General features: G+C 35.1%; 2 protein-coding genes across 4 annotated transcripts in view; both read right to left on the bottom strand.

The window, feature by feature from the left end:
* The window catches only part of LOC133336306 (serine/threonine-protein kinase N), a 146,186-nt gene that overhangs the window by 17,403 nt on the left and 109,244 nt on the right, over positions 1-19,539 (bottom strand). For all 3 annotated transcript variants that reach the window (XM_061544592.1, XM_061544591.1, XM_061544590.1), the window contains exon 4: positions 514-1,797. In XM_061544592.1, coding sequence (XP_061400576.1) covers positions 514-1,797 — 1,284 coding nt within the window. The remainder of the gene's footprint in view (positions 1-513; positions 1,798-19,539) is intronic.
* Positions 2,488-7,991, bottom strand: LOC133336271 (uncharacterized). The gene is made up of 5 exons (XM_061544553.1): positions 7,581-7,991; positions 5,465-5,857; positions 4,585-4,762; positions 4,282-4,496; positions 2,488-4,217 (listed from the first exon to the last, which is right to left on the bottom strand). The coding sequence occupies exons 1-5, from the start codon at positions 7,989-7,991 to the stop codon at positions 2,490-2,492; spliced, it is 2,925 nt and encodes a 974-aa protein (XP_061400537.1). The 3' UTR covers positions 2,488-2,489.

Below are 19,539 nucleotides of genomic sequence, written 5' to 3'. Positions count from 1 at the left end.
GGTCCTTAGAAAAATTTTATTTATAAAAAATGAGGAACAAATCGAAGGTGTTTGTCTCACAAGAGTCCAGTAAAGTGAACTACCACTATCTTCATTTTTTACTTCTTGACAATAGAAATCACTGTGTTCATTTTTCTCTCCCATTAGAAGCTACTATAATTTCCAAGGAGAACCAGGAACTCCTCAACCAAAGTCCTTACATTGATACAAAAATATAGATAGCAAAGTAAATATAGATACAGCAGAGAGCATAGAGATTACCTGATGGACCAAGCCATAAAAAGTAACACAGAGAGAGATAGCGGAAGATATATAGTGTAAGCAATGAAAATGAATGATTGTATAGAGAGCGATAGCCACAGAGAGAGAGAGAGAGAGAGGAGAGTAATGAATGATGGTGTATAACAAGCTCATGCTTAAATTTTGGATGCTTCGTGTGACAGCGCAGAGAGATGACAGTTCAATGAAATCTTTACAGAAATGTACATCAAATTCGTTGACTAAACGACTTACCTCTTGATCCAATTTAGGTGGTGAGGTGGCTGGTACCGGTGGTGGTACCACATCTGTGGGTGTGGTCTGTTTCGAACCAGCACTTGTTGGTGGTTTGGGTATCGGATTGGGTTGCATCATTTTACCCGGTATGGTCAGATGCAAATTATTATTGGCAGCAGCTGTATTCTTTTGCTGGGGTGATGTCACCTCGGGTGGCAAAGCGGCAATACCCTGCATCGACAGCGGACGTTTACCACTCAGACCCGAAACGGAGGGATCTGGACATTCACCGGGTGTTTCAATGTGTTCGGTGCTACCCGCTTCGGCATCATATTGCATATTTTGAGCCAAAATACCAGGTGAATAGGGTTCGGGCTCCTGATCAATGGTACCCGAGGAGGGGGTACGTGAAATGGGCGATTCACTATCCCTAGTGGTAGTTGGCATTTTACCACCAGCTAATATGGTGTTCGAGGGGGCATTACGTTTCAGTAAACGTCCCCAGGTGGCCACATTGATGTTCATTTGTTTGGCACGCGGTATATTCTTGACCTGCTGTTTATTGAAAATCATTTGCTGGCGTCGCAGTTTGGGTTTCTGTGAAATCATCGGGTTCAAGAATTTAATTTCAGCGAACAGTAGACCCTGTGGTTCCAACTGCAACGCCATGCCGTGTCGTACATCATCGATAAACTCTTCCAGGCGCAAGAATTTAACAGCACACAATGAACGCCAATCACGCCAGTACACACCGATCTCCAGCTCACGAGAACGATCTAGATCAATGGAGAATCGTTGATCCCAGGCTTGTTGCGAACAAGGTTTCCATGAGGTCTGAGCCACCGTCATGTTGTCCAATTTTATCACGGCCATTATTTCCGATGATGTTTCGTCTTTGACGGAATAACTCTTCGAACTGCTACGCGAGGTGACACCCTTAACGAAACTACGCAAATCACCCGGACTAGAGTTGTTGTCTTTATCACGTCGCGAACGACCGGGTACATCTTCGAGCAGGCCTTGGCAACCCATCAGTCGGACCTCAAGTTTACCCGTTACACTGGCACAACGACCCAATGTGGAAACCTGTTGATACGGTTTGCCACCCAAGAGACCAGCATGGAAGGGCTGTAGTGAGGTGTAGTTGAAGGGTACCGGCGATGAGGCTTGCTGCACCGATTGCAGTTCACTTTTAAGCTGTTGAGCGGCCAACGATTCGGCTGGTAATTCTAGACGTCGCAAGTCTAATGAATGACACAAGAGATCAAGTTTGCGGGATGATTCCGATAGACGAGCATGGGCCTGGGGGAGATGATAAAATATGATTTAGTATATATTAAAAAATTGAATGTTTTATAATGGCGGTATTGGAAAAATACTCTTGGTTTGTTTGTCTTGTTATTCAAGGTAGCGGTACTTACTCGAACATTAGAACCTTTGGGTAATTACCTCCAAACATTATCAGTTCTACCAGATCATATAACTGAAATCGGTCGGTAGTCGGTATCAGAATTCCCAAAACCCATTTAATCATCTTCAGATTTTATTTTTTAAACAAATTGGTAGACCCTCAGGCCCTCTTTAAAAAAAATCGTTGTCACCCGGAGATAAGTCTTTTTCTATTTCCAATAGAAAAAATAAATAATATATTGAAAGACCTTGTAATATAAGTTGTCGGGATTCGACTTAGTGAGGTAAACACCGATTTTAAATTAAATGCTATATTTATTTTTTTATTGTTGGTTTTCAATATTTTTCTTAGACACTAAGCTAGGTTCTCAATGAACATTTAATTTCAATGGTTTTCCAAACATTTTCTTAAAAAATGTTTTTGTTTTTCGATTTTCAATTTGTTTGAGGTTAGATTTAGGATTCAGAATGGTAAATGCACAAAATCATGGTTAATAGGACTTCTTCAATGGTTAATGGTTTTGTATTGTTCTCTTGGCAGTGGTGGTGGTATTGTATTCAACTTCTCTCGATTTCGCTCCCTCTCATTTAGTTCTCCTTAGTACCGGTGATTCTCCCAAAGAAAATGCACGACCTCGCACCTGAAAACGTTCAGCCATCCAACGCTGACAACTTTCACAGGAACAGTTGGGATTTTTTGTTGGTCCTACATGATGACCCGGTTTACGGGCGGCCACCACCTTACCAAATTTACTGGCCTTGTCCAAATATTCGGAAGAATACCCGGGTGGAGGCAGACCTGTAGAGGCCTCACTCATGGCTGGACTTTGACGATAGGTTTGAAATAGATCTAAACGTCTTGCCGGTGTGGGAGTGGCAACGGGGAAAGTAGAGGCACTGGTTGTGGTAGGTGGAGCCTCACTGCCGCTACGTTGAAACGAGAGACCTGTGGCTTGGGGTTGTGGTGATGCATGACGACTCAGTTCGGTGGGTGTTAGAGCTGGTGTTGCGGTGGCACTTAGATTTTCACGTGTCTCACTTTTCCATCGCTGCAAACTAGGTTGATAATTCGGATAGAGTAGTGATCCTTCGATGGGTGCGGACATTGGTTGTTCGGGTGGTGGTAGGGGCAGTTCATTTTGTGGCCCAAAGAAATGTAAGAAACCGGGACGATTTTTGGTAAAATGTTGAGTTTGTTGAAATGCAGGCGATGTGGTACGTTGCTGTTGATGCATCGATGTAGGATAACTATAGAATTGATCGGTTTCCGATGTGAAATCCGATTCAGAGGGTAAGGTGTCATCACGTTGCAACCTTCTGTTATTGTTGTTATTATTATTTTCGGCAATTGTTTGTAAATGTGGATGCTGCTGATGAGGATGCATCTGGTGATGGGGCTGATGCAAAGCCATTGGATTATTTTGCGTCGATTCATCCTCCTTTGAATGACTTCTCGACCATAGGCGTTCCATTTGCCTTATCCTCAAACGATCCAAGGCATTTTCATATTCAAAACTTTCCGATTTCGTAAGAGAATAATCTTCATTATCTTCCCCGCCAGCGGCCACATCTTTCCAATGGGCATCTGTGACATCATGTCCCGCTAAAACACTGGACATGCTGCTGCAAGTATTGTCGAGTACCGTCGATCTGGTGGAACTGGGATAACCCAAGCTGGCCACATCTTCGGAAGACTGCCGTAAATATTTTTGCCTTAAATTGGCCAATTTAATGGCTCGCTGGTCACCAATATGTTTGCGGAAGAGAATATGCTTCGATTCGTTGACCTCGTCTGTGGTGCTGGACTTGGTTATACCATGGCCCAATTGTAAATCTCCTGAGATTATGGGACTTTGAGGTTCACTGGGTTTGCAGGAGGAGGAGTTCAATTCAGAAGAAGATTTTTGCTGCTGCTGTTGTTGATTAGCTCCTCCCAATCGTCGGGGTAGTGCTGCACCACTCATCCTCTGATGTCGCAAACGCATTTGTTCATTATCCAATACCGTCTGAAATGTGGAATTTGATTCCTGATCATGTCTCCGATTATCTTCAAATTCTGAGCTCGATTCCGCATCAGCATGATCTTCATCTTCCGAACCGGTACAGTAGACATCAATGTGTACGGTTCGAGGTTTTTTCTGGACATCCGCACCGGATTGTACGGTCTTGTTGGAGGCCATAAAGGCCGGCAGGGATCCCAGGGGTCCAAAGTTAGCACCCATAGACACATCTTCACCTTCGATAGAGGGTATTCGTGGCATGGAGGCCGATTTAAAAGCCTGTGGAGATTTGGGCGAGGATAAATACGAAGGCTAAAGAAACGAAGAGAGGGTGTTATTAGTTATCATATTTTTTTTATATTTTTCAGGTACCTACCATAAATGTGTTTCCCTCGTTTGCACCACTTGCATATCTGGGTGTTTGCAATAATGCCTCGGCGGTGGCTCTGCGATGATCATAGGATCTTCTCGAGTCCCGACGTTCCAATGGACTGTGTGATTGCTTGAAACGTTTGTGTTCGTATTCCTCGAAATATTTGGTTTCTGTGTCACTTGTCTGGCATACGGCATCCTTGAGGTTGAGAATTTTCCCTGTCTTAGAGACGGGTGTTTGGGGGCAAGAATCCTCGTCAAAGGACTGATTGAAAGGAGAATTTTTTATTAGAATTTTTTGTACTACCAAAAAAGGTGAACGAAGTGGAGGAGGAGGAAATGGTGGAAACACTTTTTTTGCTTGGCCTAATGTGCCTGTCCCATGTGAATGACCTATAAATGGCATCATCGGCAGCAACAAAAGCAACAACAACAACTACATCATGACGATTGGCAGTGAGTGTTTTGTGCACACGACAATGTTCCTCTCAGCGGCATCATCGTGATTCGCAAATATTTAAAAATAGCCAGTAAAGGCCGAAATTCGGACAATAAATAAACAAGACATACGGGTGCGAACACGTCCCGCTATTGTTTTAGACTAAGTGAGAATGGACATATGAATGTCGGAGTGTTATGGTGAATGATTTATTAGAACGTTATCATCACCCGAGCCAACCAAACCCATTCACCAAACCCCCCAAAAGTTATGATCAAAAGTGCGAACAAATGACCAGCCAACCACCAGGCAAAATAAAAAAAAACTTGTTGTCTTTGCAACAAAAAACATGTCCATCTCGAACCGATAGGTCAGACCAGAACCACAAATTAGTTGAAACGGAATGATGGCGTTAATTTCCTTATTAACCAAAAGTGACAGAATTAATTGGCATTTCGTGTTGGAATATAGTTCAAGAAAAAATGCCACATAATTTATTTTAGAGAGAATATTAAATAGGCGGTGCGGAACAATAAGAAAGTGACTCACGTTCATGGTGCGGTAGAACATCAAAAGAAATTTCTTAGATGAGGGAAACAAATATTATTTAAGAACTCATGAATCAAATCCCGAAATGTGACAATTAAATGGCAATCAGTTAAAGGACCAAAAAACAAATATATAAACATTCTCTTGTCATTGTTTCCTCCTCCCAACCCCTACAAATTAAAAAAAAATAACAACCTACCTTTTCGGGTAAAACAGTATAACAAGCCGTTGTGTTGAAAACAAATGGATCTGGTTCTTCTTCTCGTACAAATTGCCTTCTTACATGTGATTGATCACCCACATCCATACCGGCGTCATCTACTGCTGCAACTCCTCCCGCCTCACCATTACTTCCCGGTGGTGGTAAAAAATCTGCCACAGCCGATACAATAATATTACAGGTACTACGACATCGAGTACCATAGTAGGGTTTCCCAGAGTCAGCCGATTTTCCATCTTTTTTCGTTTTGTTGTGATGTGAGGTATTTGAACCGCTGAATGCCGAATCTCCACCACCAAATCCCGTTGTCGATGATGTTGTCGAACGAAAACTGTCCTGTTTTTGAGGTATTTTTGAAGGTTTAGTTGATGGCTGAAAATTTTGCAATTGAGTCCTCAATAAAGCGGAACACATTCTGCTACTGTTGGCAGGAGGAAATTTTTTTCAGGAAAATAAATATTGGACAATTGCGAAGTGAATTAAAAAAGTTTGAGAGAATATAAAAATTCTTTCTAAAACTGAGAAAATCCTTGAAATACCAGAAGGGATTTCTATTGGAAGGCCGCCTTGCTCGGAAGAAATCTGGTGGAAATTTTTACACCGACAACAATGGATTTTTTCTATAGGAGATCTCAGGGTATTTCTAAAGATTATTTTTAAATGGAATATTACTACACCTTTCAATATAAATCGGAAAGGACTTTTCGCATAAGATCTAAAGATCCAAATAGACTATATAGATGAGACGTGAATACGTTTTCTATTTAAAACCTGATGGAAAAATCTATGTAGGACTATCAAAGGAAGTTTTGCTACAGACGACCTCTAGGAGGTATTTTTAGAATGTCTGTAAGGCCTTCTATAAAATTTATTAAAGGAACCTTGTTAAGGAAGATCTGAAGAGATCTTATATGCAAGGGTTGGAAGATCGGGACGTTTTTCGAACATACGAAAGGCATTCGGTGGATAGCCAGCTGAGTCTTCCAAGAACCGTTCAGATGATGGACTTTTCTACGTCTTATAGAATATATTAAAGGAACCTTGTTCTGAAGAGGTTTTATATGCAACGGATGGAAGATCGGGACGATCGGGACATGAAAGGACATTCGTTGGATAGCCAACTGAGTCTTTCAAAAACCGTTCACCGGATTCCCTCTTGAGATAAATTGAAGGGACTTTTTACTGTAGAACATACCTATTAAAAATCCTCTTTTTGTAGATGGGCTGCAAAAGTTCTCTGTAGAAGATTTTTAGAGGATTTAGATTTACTTTTGCGGCTATCTATATATCATTTAGGAACTCTAAGTGGAAGACCTAAAAAAACTATCGATTGAACACATCGAGAAGTCCTGAATACGACCAAAATTGTACGTAAAAACTTTAGGACGTCTTTGTAGAATGTCTATGGGGATTTCCTATAGAATAGATTGAAAGTACTTCTCAAAGAAGACCTGAAAAGGATTTCTATAAAATGGATGGGAGACCAGAAGGGCTTTCGAATAGATGACACGAAGGACAATCATCTTTATATACAGAAAAAACCAGAAGAGAATTTCTATGAAAGACCTGTAAAGACTCTCTGTAGAAAATCTGTTAAGTCTTATAGAAGGTATTCTACTCATATTCCTATAAGAGATCTGAAAAGCCATATGAAGTCCCGTGAAGACCCGGGAAATATATTTTCATTGAAGATTTTCAAACGATTTTTCTAAAAGGGTATATCAAGGGACCATCTGAAGAGGTTATATACAGAAGAGTATATTTACCGTAGATTTCGCGATCTAAATAGTTTTCTATGACATATAAGCGTTATATAGAAGACGTGGACGAATTTTAATAAAAATAGCGAATATGTTTAGTCTTAACACCGCAAGGTCTTGTCTTTAAGGGTAAAAATGTTTTGCCTTGAAATACCCAAAATTTTTTCTTTTAGAAAATCGAACAACTAATCTTGAAAAGGCTTCTAATAGTAGCTCAAAAAAATATTTTTATAGATACCTAAGAACCTAATATTTTTTTATTATTCGCATTTTATAGTCCAATATTTTTTTTCTCAAAAAATTCCCCCTAATAACCCGAAGAAAGCTCAACTTACCTTTGTCGGATCCTGATGTGAATAACCCGATGAACGTGATGAATTACGTTTAAAAATATTCGTATGCTTGACGTCATCCTCTTCGGGTTCATTATGATGGTGTATCTCCGAGCCGTCAGCATCCAAAGTAGTCCATTTGTAGACAACTCGTACGGGATTAATAGGATCGTTGGTACTGAAATCTTTACGCACAGTTTCACCCGCTCGTGCAAAACGCAGTTGAGCTCTTACCGTCCATTCAGCAGTCAACTCGTGGGGCATAGGTGGTGGTTGTTGCATCCGTGTGCCTTGAGGTTGGGGATGATTTTGTCGAAAATCTTGATTTGTAATACCTGCACCAGCTTCGGTTTGTTTATCGGCATTATATTGGGATTTCGACGATGAAGGATTAGGTGGGGGTTTGTCATCCATAGTTGGGAAATTATTTTTCGAAGGTAATTTTTTAGTATTTGTTTTTGGTGTAGGGGTATCGGTTGAGGATTAGTGTTTGTTCTTTGCTTTGTTGCTGACCACCAACAGCGGCATTATTGCTTTACTTTCGCCAGTTATTTCTTTATCACCAACATTTATCAATTGCTTACATGTTTGTTTTCTTTTCTTTTAGTTTCGTATTTATTTTCTTCACTTCCCACACATTTTCTTTTTCTTTGGATTATCACACACTTTTAGTCAATCACCAGTTTTTTGGTTGTTCGTATTTTTTTTTTTTTTTAGAGCACTTGAATAATTAAAATTTTCGATTTTTTCAAAATTTTATTTTATTTTGTTTCACATTTTAATGATGTTAAATTTAGAAAAATATGTATTTAAATTTCTTTCAATTTTGTTGTTGTTGGTTTTGTTTATTTAACTTGCCCCCAGAGATTGTTTTAGTTTGACGCGAAAGTTAACAAAAATATGCAGGTGTTGCTGCCTGAATTTTGAGGTATGAAATTGCTTTTTGCATATTTTTTTAAACAAAATTTGTGTTAACTTTTTTTATTATTTTAATTAGGAAATGAGGTGAGATTATTCATTGGCAGAAATGACTAAGAATTTGTTAGGAAAAAAATATATGTTTTTTTATTTAATAATTTTATTTAATAATAATTGGAATTTTTAGTTTTTTCGTTCAAATTGGGCTGAAATTTTATGGCGTATGATTAATATTAAATGAAAAATAATATTTTGTTATATTACTAATACGCCACCAGGTGAGTGAAAATCGTGGCTGACTATAGCTTTTAACAATTTGGTTATGCAAAAAATATTGAAAAGAAAAGCAATTAACTGGGCCTTTTAATAACCCTAAAACTGATTACATCTTTATATATCGAAAAACAGAAGGAAATTTCTAAAAAAACGTCTGTAAGGACTCTCTCTAGAGAATCTGTAGAGTCATACTGTAGGTCTTCTATTCATATTCTTACAGAAAATCTGAAGGGCCTGAAGAAAACCCATTTCATATGGGAGATCTAGAAAAAGTATGTTCGTGGAAGGTTTGGTATTTTAAGTTTTTTTGACGTATGATTAATATTAATCGAGAATAATAGTTTGTTATATTACTAATACGCCACCAGTGGAAATCGTGGCCAAGGGGCAGCCTATTAACAATTTGGTTATGCAAAATATCTTGAAACGAAGGACATTCAACTGGGCCTTTCAATAACCCTAAAACCGATTATATCTTTATATCTCTCTAGAGAATCTGTAGAGTCATACTGTAGGTCTTCTATTCATATTGTTACAGAAAATTTGAAGGGCCTGAAGAAAACCCATAGGACCTGAAAGGATTCCATATGGGAGATCTAGAAAAAGTTTGTCCATGGAAAATTTGGTATTTTTAGTTTTTTTTTTTCGTTTCAATTAGTCTGACATTCCATATACGGTTTGTTTGACGTATGATTAATTTTAATAGGAAATAATATTTTGTTATATTACTAATACGCCACCATATGGATGAAAATCGTGGCCATAGTGCAGCCTCTTAACAATTTGGCTATTTGGCTGAAACAAAGGACAATCAACTTGGCCATATCCCTAAAACCGATTATTTATTCACATATCTAGAGAGTCTGTAGAGTCTTACTATAGGGTATTCTATTCATTTTTCAGCAGAAAATCTGAAGGGCCCGAAAAAAACCTATAGGACCTAAAGGGAATTCATATGGATGACCGGGAAAAAGTATTTCCATTGAAGATTTGAAATTTGTATTTTTTTGGTTCAAATTAAACTGACATTCAATACACGATTAGTTTGACGTATGATTAATATTAATTGAAAATATTATTTTATTATATTATTAATACGCCACCAGTTCTCTGACAATCGAAGAAGTAGGGCAACCACTTAATAATTTGGATGTGCAAAATATATTGAAACTAAAATGATTTTAATGTCGTGGTTGGCTGACTATTTGGCTGATATTGCATATACATGTGTATCAAATATTCGATATCAATATTTATCCCATCATAAATGCATTTTTATTTCAATATCAAAAATAAACCATTTATTGTCTCTAACAGGTGTTAATTTCTAACTGCTAATCATTTTATGGTTCTGAATATCCGCTAATTTGAAAATTAGCTCCCAATGCAATTATAAGGAATGTGAGGCGTATAATTAATATTAATTGCAACGTATAATTAATATGTTACTTATACGCTAACACGGGGTCAATTTCTAACTGTTAATATTTTTTAAGTATTTTTTTTTATTATTTGCTAATTTGAAAATTAGCTCACATTTCAATTGTAGGGAAAATGAGGCGTATGATTAATATTAATTATCTCGGATAATAAACATATTATTTTGATTTATTACTGTTTTTTATATTAGACCCCTTTCATTTGTGAGGAATATAAGGCGTATGATTATTATAAATTATAACGTATAATTAATAACTTATACGCTAATATGATAGATGAACCGAATAATTGTGATTTATTATTTTATAACTTTTATAACAACTTTATAAAATAATAAAAAAATATATATTTAAATAAATCCCTTTCTTCATAAGAAATGTGTCTTATTTTTTTTCTTTCTATTGCTAAAAATCTAATTAAATGCCCAATTAAAAAAATAATCCTCATGTTTATATTTTAAAATTTAGCAATGAAATGAAAATGACGGTACAACCAACAGACATATAGTCGGACGTTATTGTGTCACAATAACGGCGGCGGCGGCGATGAACGAAAAATATTTGTGCTATAAATGATCAAGGTGTTTTCTAATTTCAAACAAAGCAACCATTAAAATTTAAAATTTTGAATTAAAATTAAATTAAAAAAAGAAATACACAAGCAGAAAATTGAAGACGTCGAATATATGAAATCGACGTCGTCACCAAGTTAATATTACATATACATATGTATATGTATGTATTTGCTGCATGTGTGCTTGAAACAAAAATATTGAAATAAAAAGTGAAAATTTATAACATTCGCACATAATAAATAAACAAGAAGAAAATTTTGAAGAAGTGGCAAAAGCAACAACAGCAACTACAACAAAATTATGTCGTCAAGAAAAAGAAAATTAAGTATTTTCACATGACCACCGCAGCAGCAACAGGCCGCGATCATAAAGTGCGAAATATGTATGTTTGTTGCCGATTGAATAAGGACTGTTCTGAGCAACAGAAAAAAAATTAAAAGAAAACTTTTCGAAAATACACCTTTTTTTAAATGCTTCAACATGAAAAAAATTAACAACAATGTGCGGAAAATGTGTTCATAAGATACAATTTTAATTACTCAGGGGTAAATCTACGTTTTTACCGCGAAAAATAATTAATTGGGAAACACCTTGATTCAAAAGTCTTAGCATTTCAAAATAGATGGAAGTTTTCGTTCTCAGCAGTAAAGAAAATTAGATCGTAAGGTAGGAATTTTGAAAAATATGAGGACCACATATGGCGTATAACGAATACAGAACTCATACGTTTTAATTAATGTTAACAATAAAAAAAATTCACCATAAATATTCACAATAAAAAAATATTCACCATTTTAAAACGGATTTACTTTTGATAATTTTGGGATTTATTTTTAAATCTAATCGTATATAACTTTTTATTTGCTATTAAGTTTGTTAAACAAAAAATCATATATTTTTTAATATCCTGTGTGGCGTATTATTATCATTAATTAGAACGTATGAGTATTATATTAATTATACGCCAACTAAACAATTTGGGGTGTGTTTTTAATTTATGACCGACATTTTTTTGATTTGAATGATAAAAAATATTTTTTTCACGGATGTTATATATATGAATGGGATTATAATTAGGGTTATTTTTAATGCTCTACACAAATTTGAATTTTGATTTTTTTACCATTACAAGAGTTGCATTAAAAAAGGTATTTTAATGAAAATGACAGGAGTAGTAGACTGGCTGAAATTAGATAATTCACAAATGACATTGAACTTCATTTTTCATAAAGACTTCGGTCTTAAGCCTTTAATCTTCAGTAATTACAAGAACTCAATCCCCCAATATAAAGAATATCGTGTTGGTTCTCATCAAGTCCTTGAAATGCATGAAAATGATCCGGATATCATTCGACAAATTATCGTGACTGTAAGGTCCATTTTCAAGAAAAATTGGATGATCTGATTGGAAAAAGTAAGACTTATTGTACGAAGATTTTCTGTGAGATTCCAAAATATAAAATTAGAGATAATCTCCACAACACAGAATAGTGAGGGTACGGTTATATGGGGCCTACCCAAACCGATATATTGAGGTCCCTATATGAAAAATACAGCCATCTCGATTCTAAAATACCTCAAATTAGTCGTCTAAAATCCTATTTTATTTTGAATATAAGTTAAACATGTAAAAAAGTGTTGGTCGGTGTTGCCGACAGATATATACCCTGGTTTGCGGAAGTCTTCAGAATTACACACAGGTTTTTTATTTGCTTTATATAAGGTATATGTTCTTACAAAAGAGGTTTGGGATTTAATGTTGGTCAACAGGGTTATTCTATTAGCTTCAAATTTACAAGTTCATAAAATATTGACCCTTTGGAGGTGAGGTGACGGCCCTTAGGACTTTACCTAGGCTTGGTAAAGATAATAGGTTGTGCAAAGTTTTCTTCAAATCGTATAATTCGTTCACATCCTGATATTATAAAATAAATTTTTTGCACAATTTTGAAAATTTTGTGGGTAAGCAACCAGAAGGAGTGGACCGAAATTCCCGTCTTCGTTCGAACATGGACTAAGTTTTGAGAAAATACTATGATGTGCAAAGTTTGGATGAAATCGGTTATGGACATTTGTCAATCGACTCCAAATTATTTGAAACGAATTTAGTACAAAAAACATGGGGTATAAAACCGTTATTTCGATGACGCCCATTTTTAGCGTATCATAAGGCTGAGGTATAAAAATTGAGCCGGATGTATTATTTACAGCATCTTCGGCTATGACTTCCAATAGATTACATCCTGTCCATAACATATACATCCTGCCATATTTTTTGTTATACTCACGTTGTAATACTGATGCCTGTCATTTTTACAAATTTTTTATAAGCACTTTAAAATAATGTTTATTATATTAATAATTGTTTATTCCTCTTGGGTCTTAGTGTTATCATCACCATACTTCTCGATTAGTTCTTATGTTCTTATTGATATTGAGGCAGCCATCTATCGTTGACTAGAAACATTCCATCCTTTAATTTAGGAGTGGTTGGTGTCCTTGCTTTTTAAATATTGCACTGATGCTATCTCCTGTCATTTCTATATTTTGCGTCTCTATTCACAAATATTTGAAAAATATATTTAAATAATTTTCCTTCCTCCGAGGGACCCATCGGTTTCTATACTTTTTTTGTATAATTAGTCTCCTGTAGCCACCAGTCCCAGGTTATGGAGCTGCCATCTATCGTTGCATAGAAAAAACGCCCGTAATTTGAGCAGCGGTTCGACCCTTGCATATTTAGTATTGTGAGGAAATCCCATACCTACATAGAGTCCTATGTGTAATTTACAGCATCTGCGGCTACGACTTCCAAAATAATGAACGTTTTTTTGTGTTTTTATATAGACAATTTTTCCAATTGGTTTTTTAGCAACTTCGGTAATAAAAGTTAATTATGATGACCAAGAACAGAAAATAGGGCAATTTTCTTAGTCCTTACTCCAATTTTTTCGAGGTGTTTTATACTGATAAATTGTTATGTTCCCGCTGGCCGACAATTTTATTTCAACCACTACGAGGTGGACACTATCTAAAATCGATATAGACTTTTAAAAGAGGGTATGTCATAGTAAATTGCTGTCAAGGGAAAAACAAATATCTGAAATATCAGATTGGTAAATTGAGCTAGAGCCTCGAAAATATATCGAAATTGAATACCACTATATCTGATTATGAAAAAAAACTAATATTAAAAACAGATATTTCATTTCCATCTTTTTCTTAAATAATAATATTTTTTCCATCGACACTTTCTTAGCCATTTCTGCACCTCCTATGAAAAACGAAAATTTTTTCAAAAAATCATAAAATTCGTTTTTTATTATTTTATGATTAGGAACAGTTCTTAAAATTTGAAAACAGCAAAAAATTATATAGATATGTCATTTTCACATGTTTTTTATGCTTTTTTTCTTGTCCACTATATTTAGTAACACATTAAATATATATGTGGATGTAGATATATTTTTATAAACGTACACTGTGGTTTTTTGTGTAATATTTTTTGTTTTAGCAACAAAAAATAAATGTTTTTGGGGTCAACGTTAGGCAAGTTGAACAAAAAAATATATAAATTTTGCTTTGGTGGTTATTTTTGACAGATTTTTCTAAATTTAACACTGGGGCACAAAATTAAATGTGAAATTTCATGGACGTTTTTTTTTTTTTATTATTACATTTGACAAATATATATTTTTGTTGAGTAGTTACTTTCTTTATTGTTTTAAATATTAATATTATTTAAACACTAAGTACACAAATTATGCAATATATTTAAATGAACTTTAAGTAATTTTTTTCACACTGTGGGGTTTATTTTGGAATTGTTGCGAAAATATGTGCACTCCCGTTGTTTTCAAAAAAAAAAAAAAATAAATAAATAAATTTTTATAGTCACACAATCACACGTAAAATAATGCTAATTAGAACACATACACACACGTACATTGAACAGGTACTTTTTTTGCAATTACTTAATTATTTCAAATTTATTAATAATTATTTAAATAATTATTTTTATATTTATTAAAGCCTCTTTTTTATCATTTAAATTATTAATGTTAGTTGATAATTTGGTTCTTCGTCTTCGTTTTTTTTTTATTTTGCAATGGAAAACACCACTCTCTCGCTTTAAGGTGTTCCGAAATTAGTACTGTATTGAAATATTTAAATAGGAATCGAAAATTTATTTTGTTGTTGGCCAAAAGAAAACTGAATTTTCCGAACACCACGAATATGCTAATTTGGCCAGCAAAATATGTTTTTGGCTGATTTTTGTGTGAACGTTTTGAACAATACCACGTCTCTCGTTCAACTGAAGAAAACAAACAAAAAAATCTGTTTCCGAATGTCCGCCAAAGTTTTTCGGCCGTTACGGAGGAGCCTTTTATTTTTCTCTCACTCTCTGATGTGTGATGGAGGAAGTGGTGGTGTTGAATTGTTTGTTTTTGGGGGTCTGTTGTTCTTTACTCCCAAAACTATACACAATGAAATGATTTTTAGAGCAACGATCGGTACCAGTCGGTACACATTTATTGTTAAGATGTGTGTATGTGCGGATTGGTGTGTGCAGATCACAATATGCTCTGTTGTTTACACAAACTAGAGAAAACAAAAACGAAGAAAATCTAATAATTTCCCAATGTGTTGTTTTGCAACATCGTGTTTAATGAGCAGGGTGGTCGGTCCGTAAAAACACTTAAATTGGTCGGAAAAATGGTTTTTAGCAGCAAAATTTTAATTAGTAATAATTTTGAAGGCTCGATCGTACATAGAATTGAAAAAAATTTAATCACTTTCAAAGATGGAGATCTCGAAGGGAGTATCCGATTTGCTCGAAAATTAAATTCATTTCCACTTCGTGGTTTTTTGTTATCTCCACCACTAAATTATTAAAATGTTGGTTCTATATTCCATTTGGTTTCTTGTCCTGATTACACCCCAATTTCGCATCGGTACGACGAAAAATAAATTCTTATATATTCTTCACGGAATATCACGCAAGGAACAAAATTAAATATAATTAGATCAATATCTCTCAATTTTAGGTAGTCCGAGGGATATGTCCAAAAAATCTCTTTTCATCATTTCTTCTCGTGTATTATATTTCTGCCAAGTAGCTTATTGGTCAGCTGTGGTCTGTCCTAGGCAGTGTTGCCAATTTAGCACTTTTAGTGCTAGATTTAGCACTTTTCAAAATCGTTTAGCACCAAAAAAATTGATCTAGCACCTAGCATCGTTTTTAGCACTTTTTATTTTTTTCTGGATATTTTCAAAATATTCCGTCTATTTGATTTTATACCAAAAAAATTGCCGTTTTTCGATTCCACATAGAATTTTTTTATGTTTCACGATATGATCTTTATTTATTTTTAATGTTAAAGAACCACGTGGTGTTTATTAAAATTTTCTTAAAACATTGGCTGGTAATAGGTTGTTTATTTGGAAAAAACAATGCTGATTATATTTTATATTATAAACTATCTGGAATGTCAAATTATAGCCACTTATAGGGTCACGTCCCACCTTATATGGAAGTTATGTCAAAAATGGACATACATCGAAAAATTTCGCCAATTTTATACAACCACTTCGGTGGGAAAAGGGTTTTAAAACTTTAAAATGATGCGAAAAGGACGGACATTTTATATGGAGTATATGAACAAATATAGAAATTGTCCACATAAATATTTTCTACCCTAACAAAACCCATAGAATACTGTTAAATCCCTCAAAATGCCGAAAATAGGCTTCCGAACCCTACGCGCAATGTGATATTACAATCAATTCTATTAAAAAACGTCCCCGACCGCTCTCTGAGGCTACCCTGAGAAGGCCCAATATTGATAATTGTTGGTATGGAGATTTTCTGCCTAATGGGAATCCAAAATATAAAATTGGAACCACTTCGGTTGAATAATGTGCCTAAAGTCACCAAGCCACCGAATTATGAAGGTACCGCTATATACTAAAACCCATATTGATAATGTTTGTTAGGCAGATTTTTTATACCCTCAGCCTTATGGCTAATGAGGGTATATACACTTTGATCCGGTGAAAATGTGCCTCATCGAGATATTGATTTTAGACACATGTTTCTTTGGACCAAATCAGTTTCAGAAAATATAGGGTCGATTTACACATGTCCGTTCGTTTGGCTGGCTGGCTGGTGCGCACGATAACTCTCGAAGGGAATAATCAATTTCATCCATTTGCATTTAATAGTTCTTCCAAATATAGTTTAAGTTCGAAGATGCTGAATATCGGCACTCCTTCTGGTACCTCCCCCACAAAATGGTCAAAATTATGCTAAAAACTAATTTCATAATAACATGCAAACGGAACATTCGATTTTAACGAAACTTTGTACAACCTATTATCTTTACCCACAGAGGGTCAAAATATTTATAAATGCAATATCAGGCGATTATTGCATTGGTATATTATCTATACCAATTCCGAAGATTGGACCCAATAGTTTATACAATTTTATCAATATTAAATCCGAAACCTCATTGATAAAAACATATTTCTTATATACAGCTAATAATAACATCTGTGTTTAATTCCGAAGACCTCCGCAAACCATAAGCTGGGGGTATATCTCTGTCGGTAACACCGACTGACACTCTTTTACTTGTTTCCAATGAAAATCGAAACTATCAAATTATAGCTAATTCGGTTGGGGCTACCCTAAAAAGAACAGATAAATCCCATTTTCATTTTCCATTTTCAGAATTTCAAAGATCTGTCATCAATATTGCGAGCTATATATACATGGCTATATCGACTTAGAAATTTATTCTGACTATGAATAAGTAGGATATTAGATGAATATTTCCAGGTTTCATTATTAGCTTTAAGCGAAATTCCTTCTATAAACTTTTTAGCACTTTTATTCAGCACTTTTTTAAATTTTTTAGCACTTTCTAGCATTTTTTTAAACAAAATCTAGCATTTTTTAATGACAAAGTTTTGGCAACACTGGTCCTAGGTAATGGGGCTGCCTAGAAACAACGCCCCTAGAAACAACGCCCCTTAATTTTATGCAGTGGTTGGGGTCCTTGTTTTCTTAATTTAGTGCTGACATTTTCCCTGGGTGAAAATTGGTCTGATGTAACCTGTCCTAGGTAATTGAGCTGCCATCTATCTTTTGTAGGAATCTCGAACATACCGAAAGTGAATAGCACTATACAAATTCGTATTGGAAACCCCTGTAGCACCGGGATTCACTCCCTATAGATGATTATTTTAGCGCCTCTATAAAGATTTCCTTTTTTTATTAATTAGATTTAATTTCCGATTGTAATATTTTCATATTTACAACAATTTTTACAATGGCAACCCTGGTAATTGGTTGTGTGCTGTCTGCTTATTTATTTTTCAACCGGAAAATATCTGTTCCTCAACAACAAGAAAAACTCACACAATATTTTTTCGTATGGCCCTGGGTCCGGCATTTGATTGTACTTTGGAGAGAGAGACACGATTTGATATTCATTGGTGGTGAATTTACGGATTTCATAGACTTTTTAAGGGACTACGGAAGAGAGATTTCTAATTAAGAGATATATAAAGAAAAGTAAAAGCGGTAAAAATGAGCAAAGAAGGCAAATACAAAAATCTATAGGGAACATATTAGAAGGTAATAAAGGTGGGTAAAATATTCACACCTGCAAGAAAAAAATAGGGGAGTCACAAAAAATTTGTGAATTCGGTCGCTCATTTGGCTGGATTATTGGTTATGTGCAAATCTTTACATTTGGAGTATATGATCAGAATATATATATTTTTCATCTTAAAAGTAACTGGCTAGAGTTTGGTAGATGGGAGCCTACAAATGTGAGTTTCCTTTGTAAACATATATTCCGCTCAAATATGTTCGCAATTTCAACCAAACACTAATTCCATGCCAAGTCCTCAATAATTGGAATTTGGCACATGAAATGTTCTGCATTTTCTTTGTTCCTACGCAACTATTATTTTGCAAGAACATTGCGTGCAAAAGTCATAAAAAATGTTAACAGGTAATAACGAAAAAAATCAGAACATTTTTATGTTTCTCCGACGACGGTACAAAAATTCCAGAACATTCATCTTTTGAAAAGATACAAGAACCATCATTGCAACAATAGTTCACCAATTGAGTGCATAACTCATTTGCAGCCAATAAAAAAAAAATATTTATTTTTTCTAAACTAAAATTAAATTTGTGTTATTGTTGTTGCAGTTAACAATAATCATAATTACTTCGAGGCCGAAAAGATTTCGACAACAAGAACCCATAAAATATACAAACATACCGACAGACATGTAGAAATACCACCAATAGAATTTAGATGCAAAAATAAACAAATCAAAAACCCAAAACCAAAAAAAGATATTCTGTTTAATGTGGTTGCATGCACCACAAAAAATATGGGTCATCTGCAAGAAGAAAATTTGTTCGGATGGATGAATGCATCATATCCCAAGCAAAGGGATCTCCCTGCTTCTTGTTTGAAACAAATAAAAAACGGCAACAAATTACCAAAACACAGCAAATTATAAACAGACAGTCTGACGGCTCCCTGTTGCTCGGGTGGCAATAAAAATTCATAAAAAAAGTGGACGAACTGTCGGCCTGACTGATCACTCGGTTGGCGATGGTCGGCGGATTGGGGGTTGACGTAATTAACTTGCATACAAAGTATTCGAAAATATGTGTGCGTGTGCAGCAGCAACACAGTACATAAATAAGCAAACAATGAAGGA

The sequence above is a fragment of the Musca vetustissima genome, unplaced genomic scaffold, assembly GCF_032173495.1.
Source record: "Musca vetustissima isolate MV318-11 ecotype Yass unplaced genomic scaffold, APGP_CSIRO_Mvet_v1 utg2253, whole genome shotgun sequence".
In the NCBI taxonomy this organism is placed as follows: Eukaryota; Metazoa; Arthropoda; class Insecta; order Diptera; family Muscidae; genus Musca; species Musca vetustissima.
Note: the sequence above shows the minus strand (reverse complement) of the source record. Positions and strands in the feature narration are given on the sequence as shown.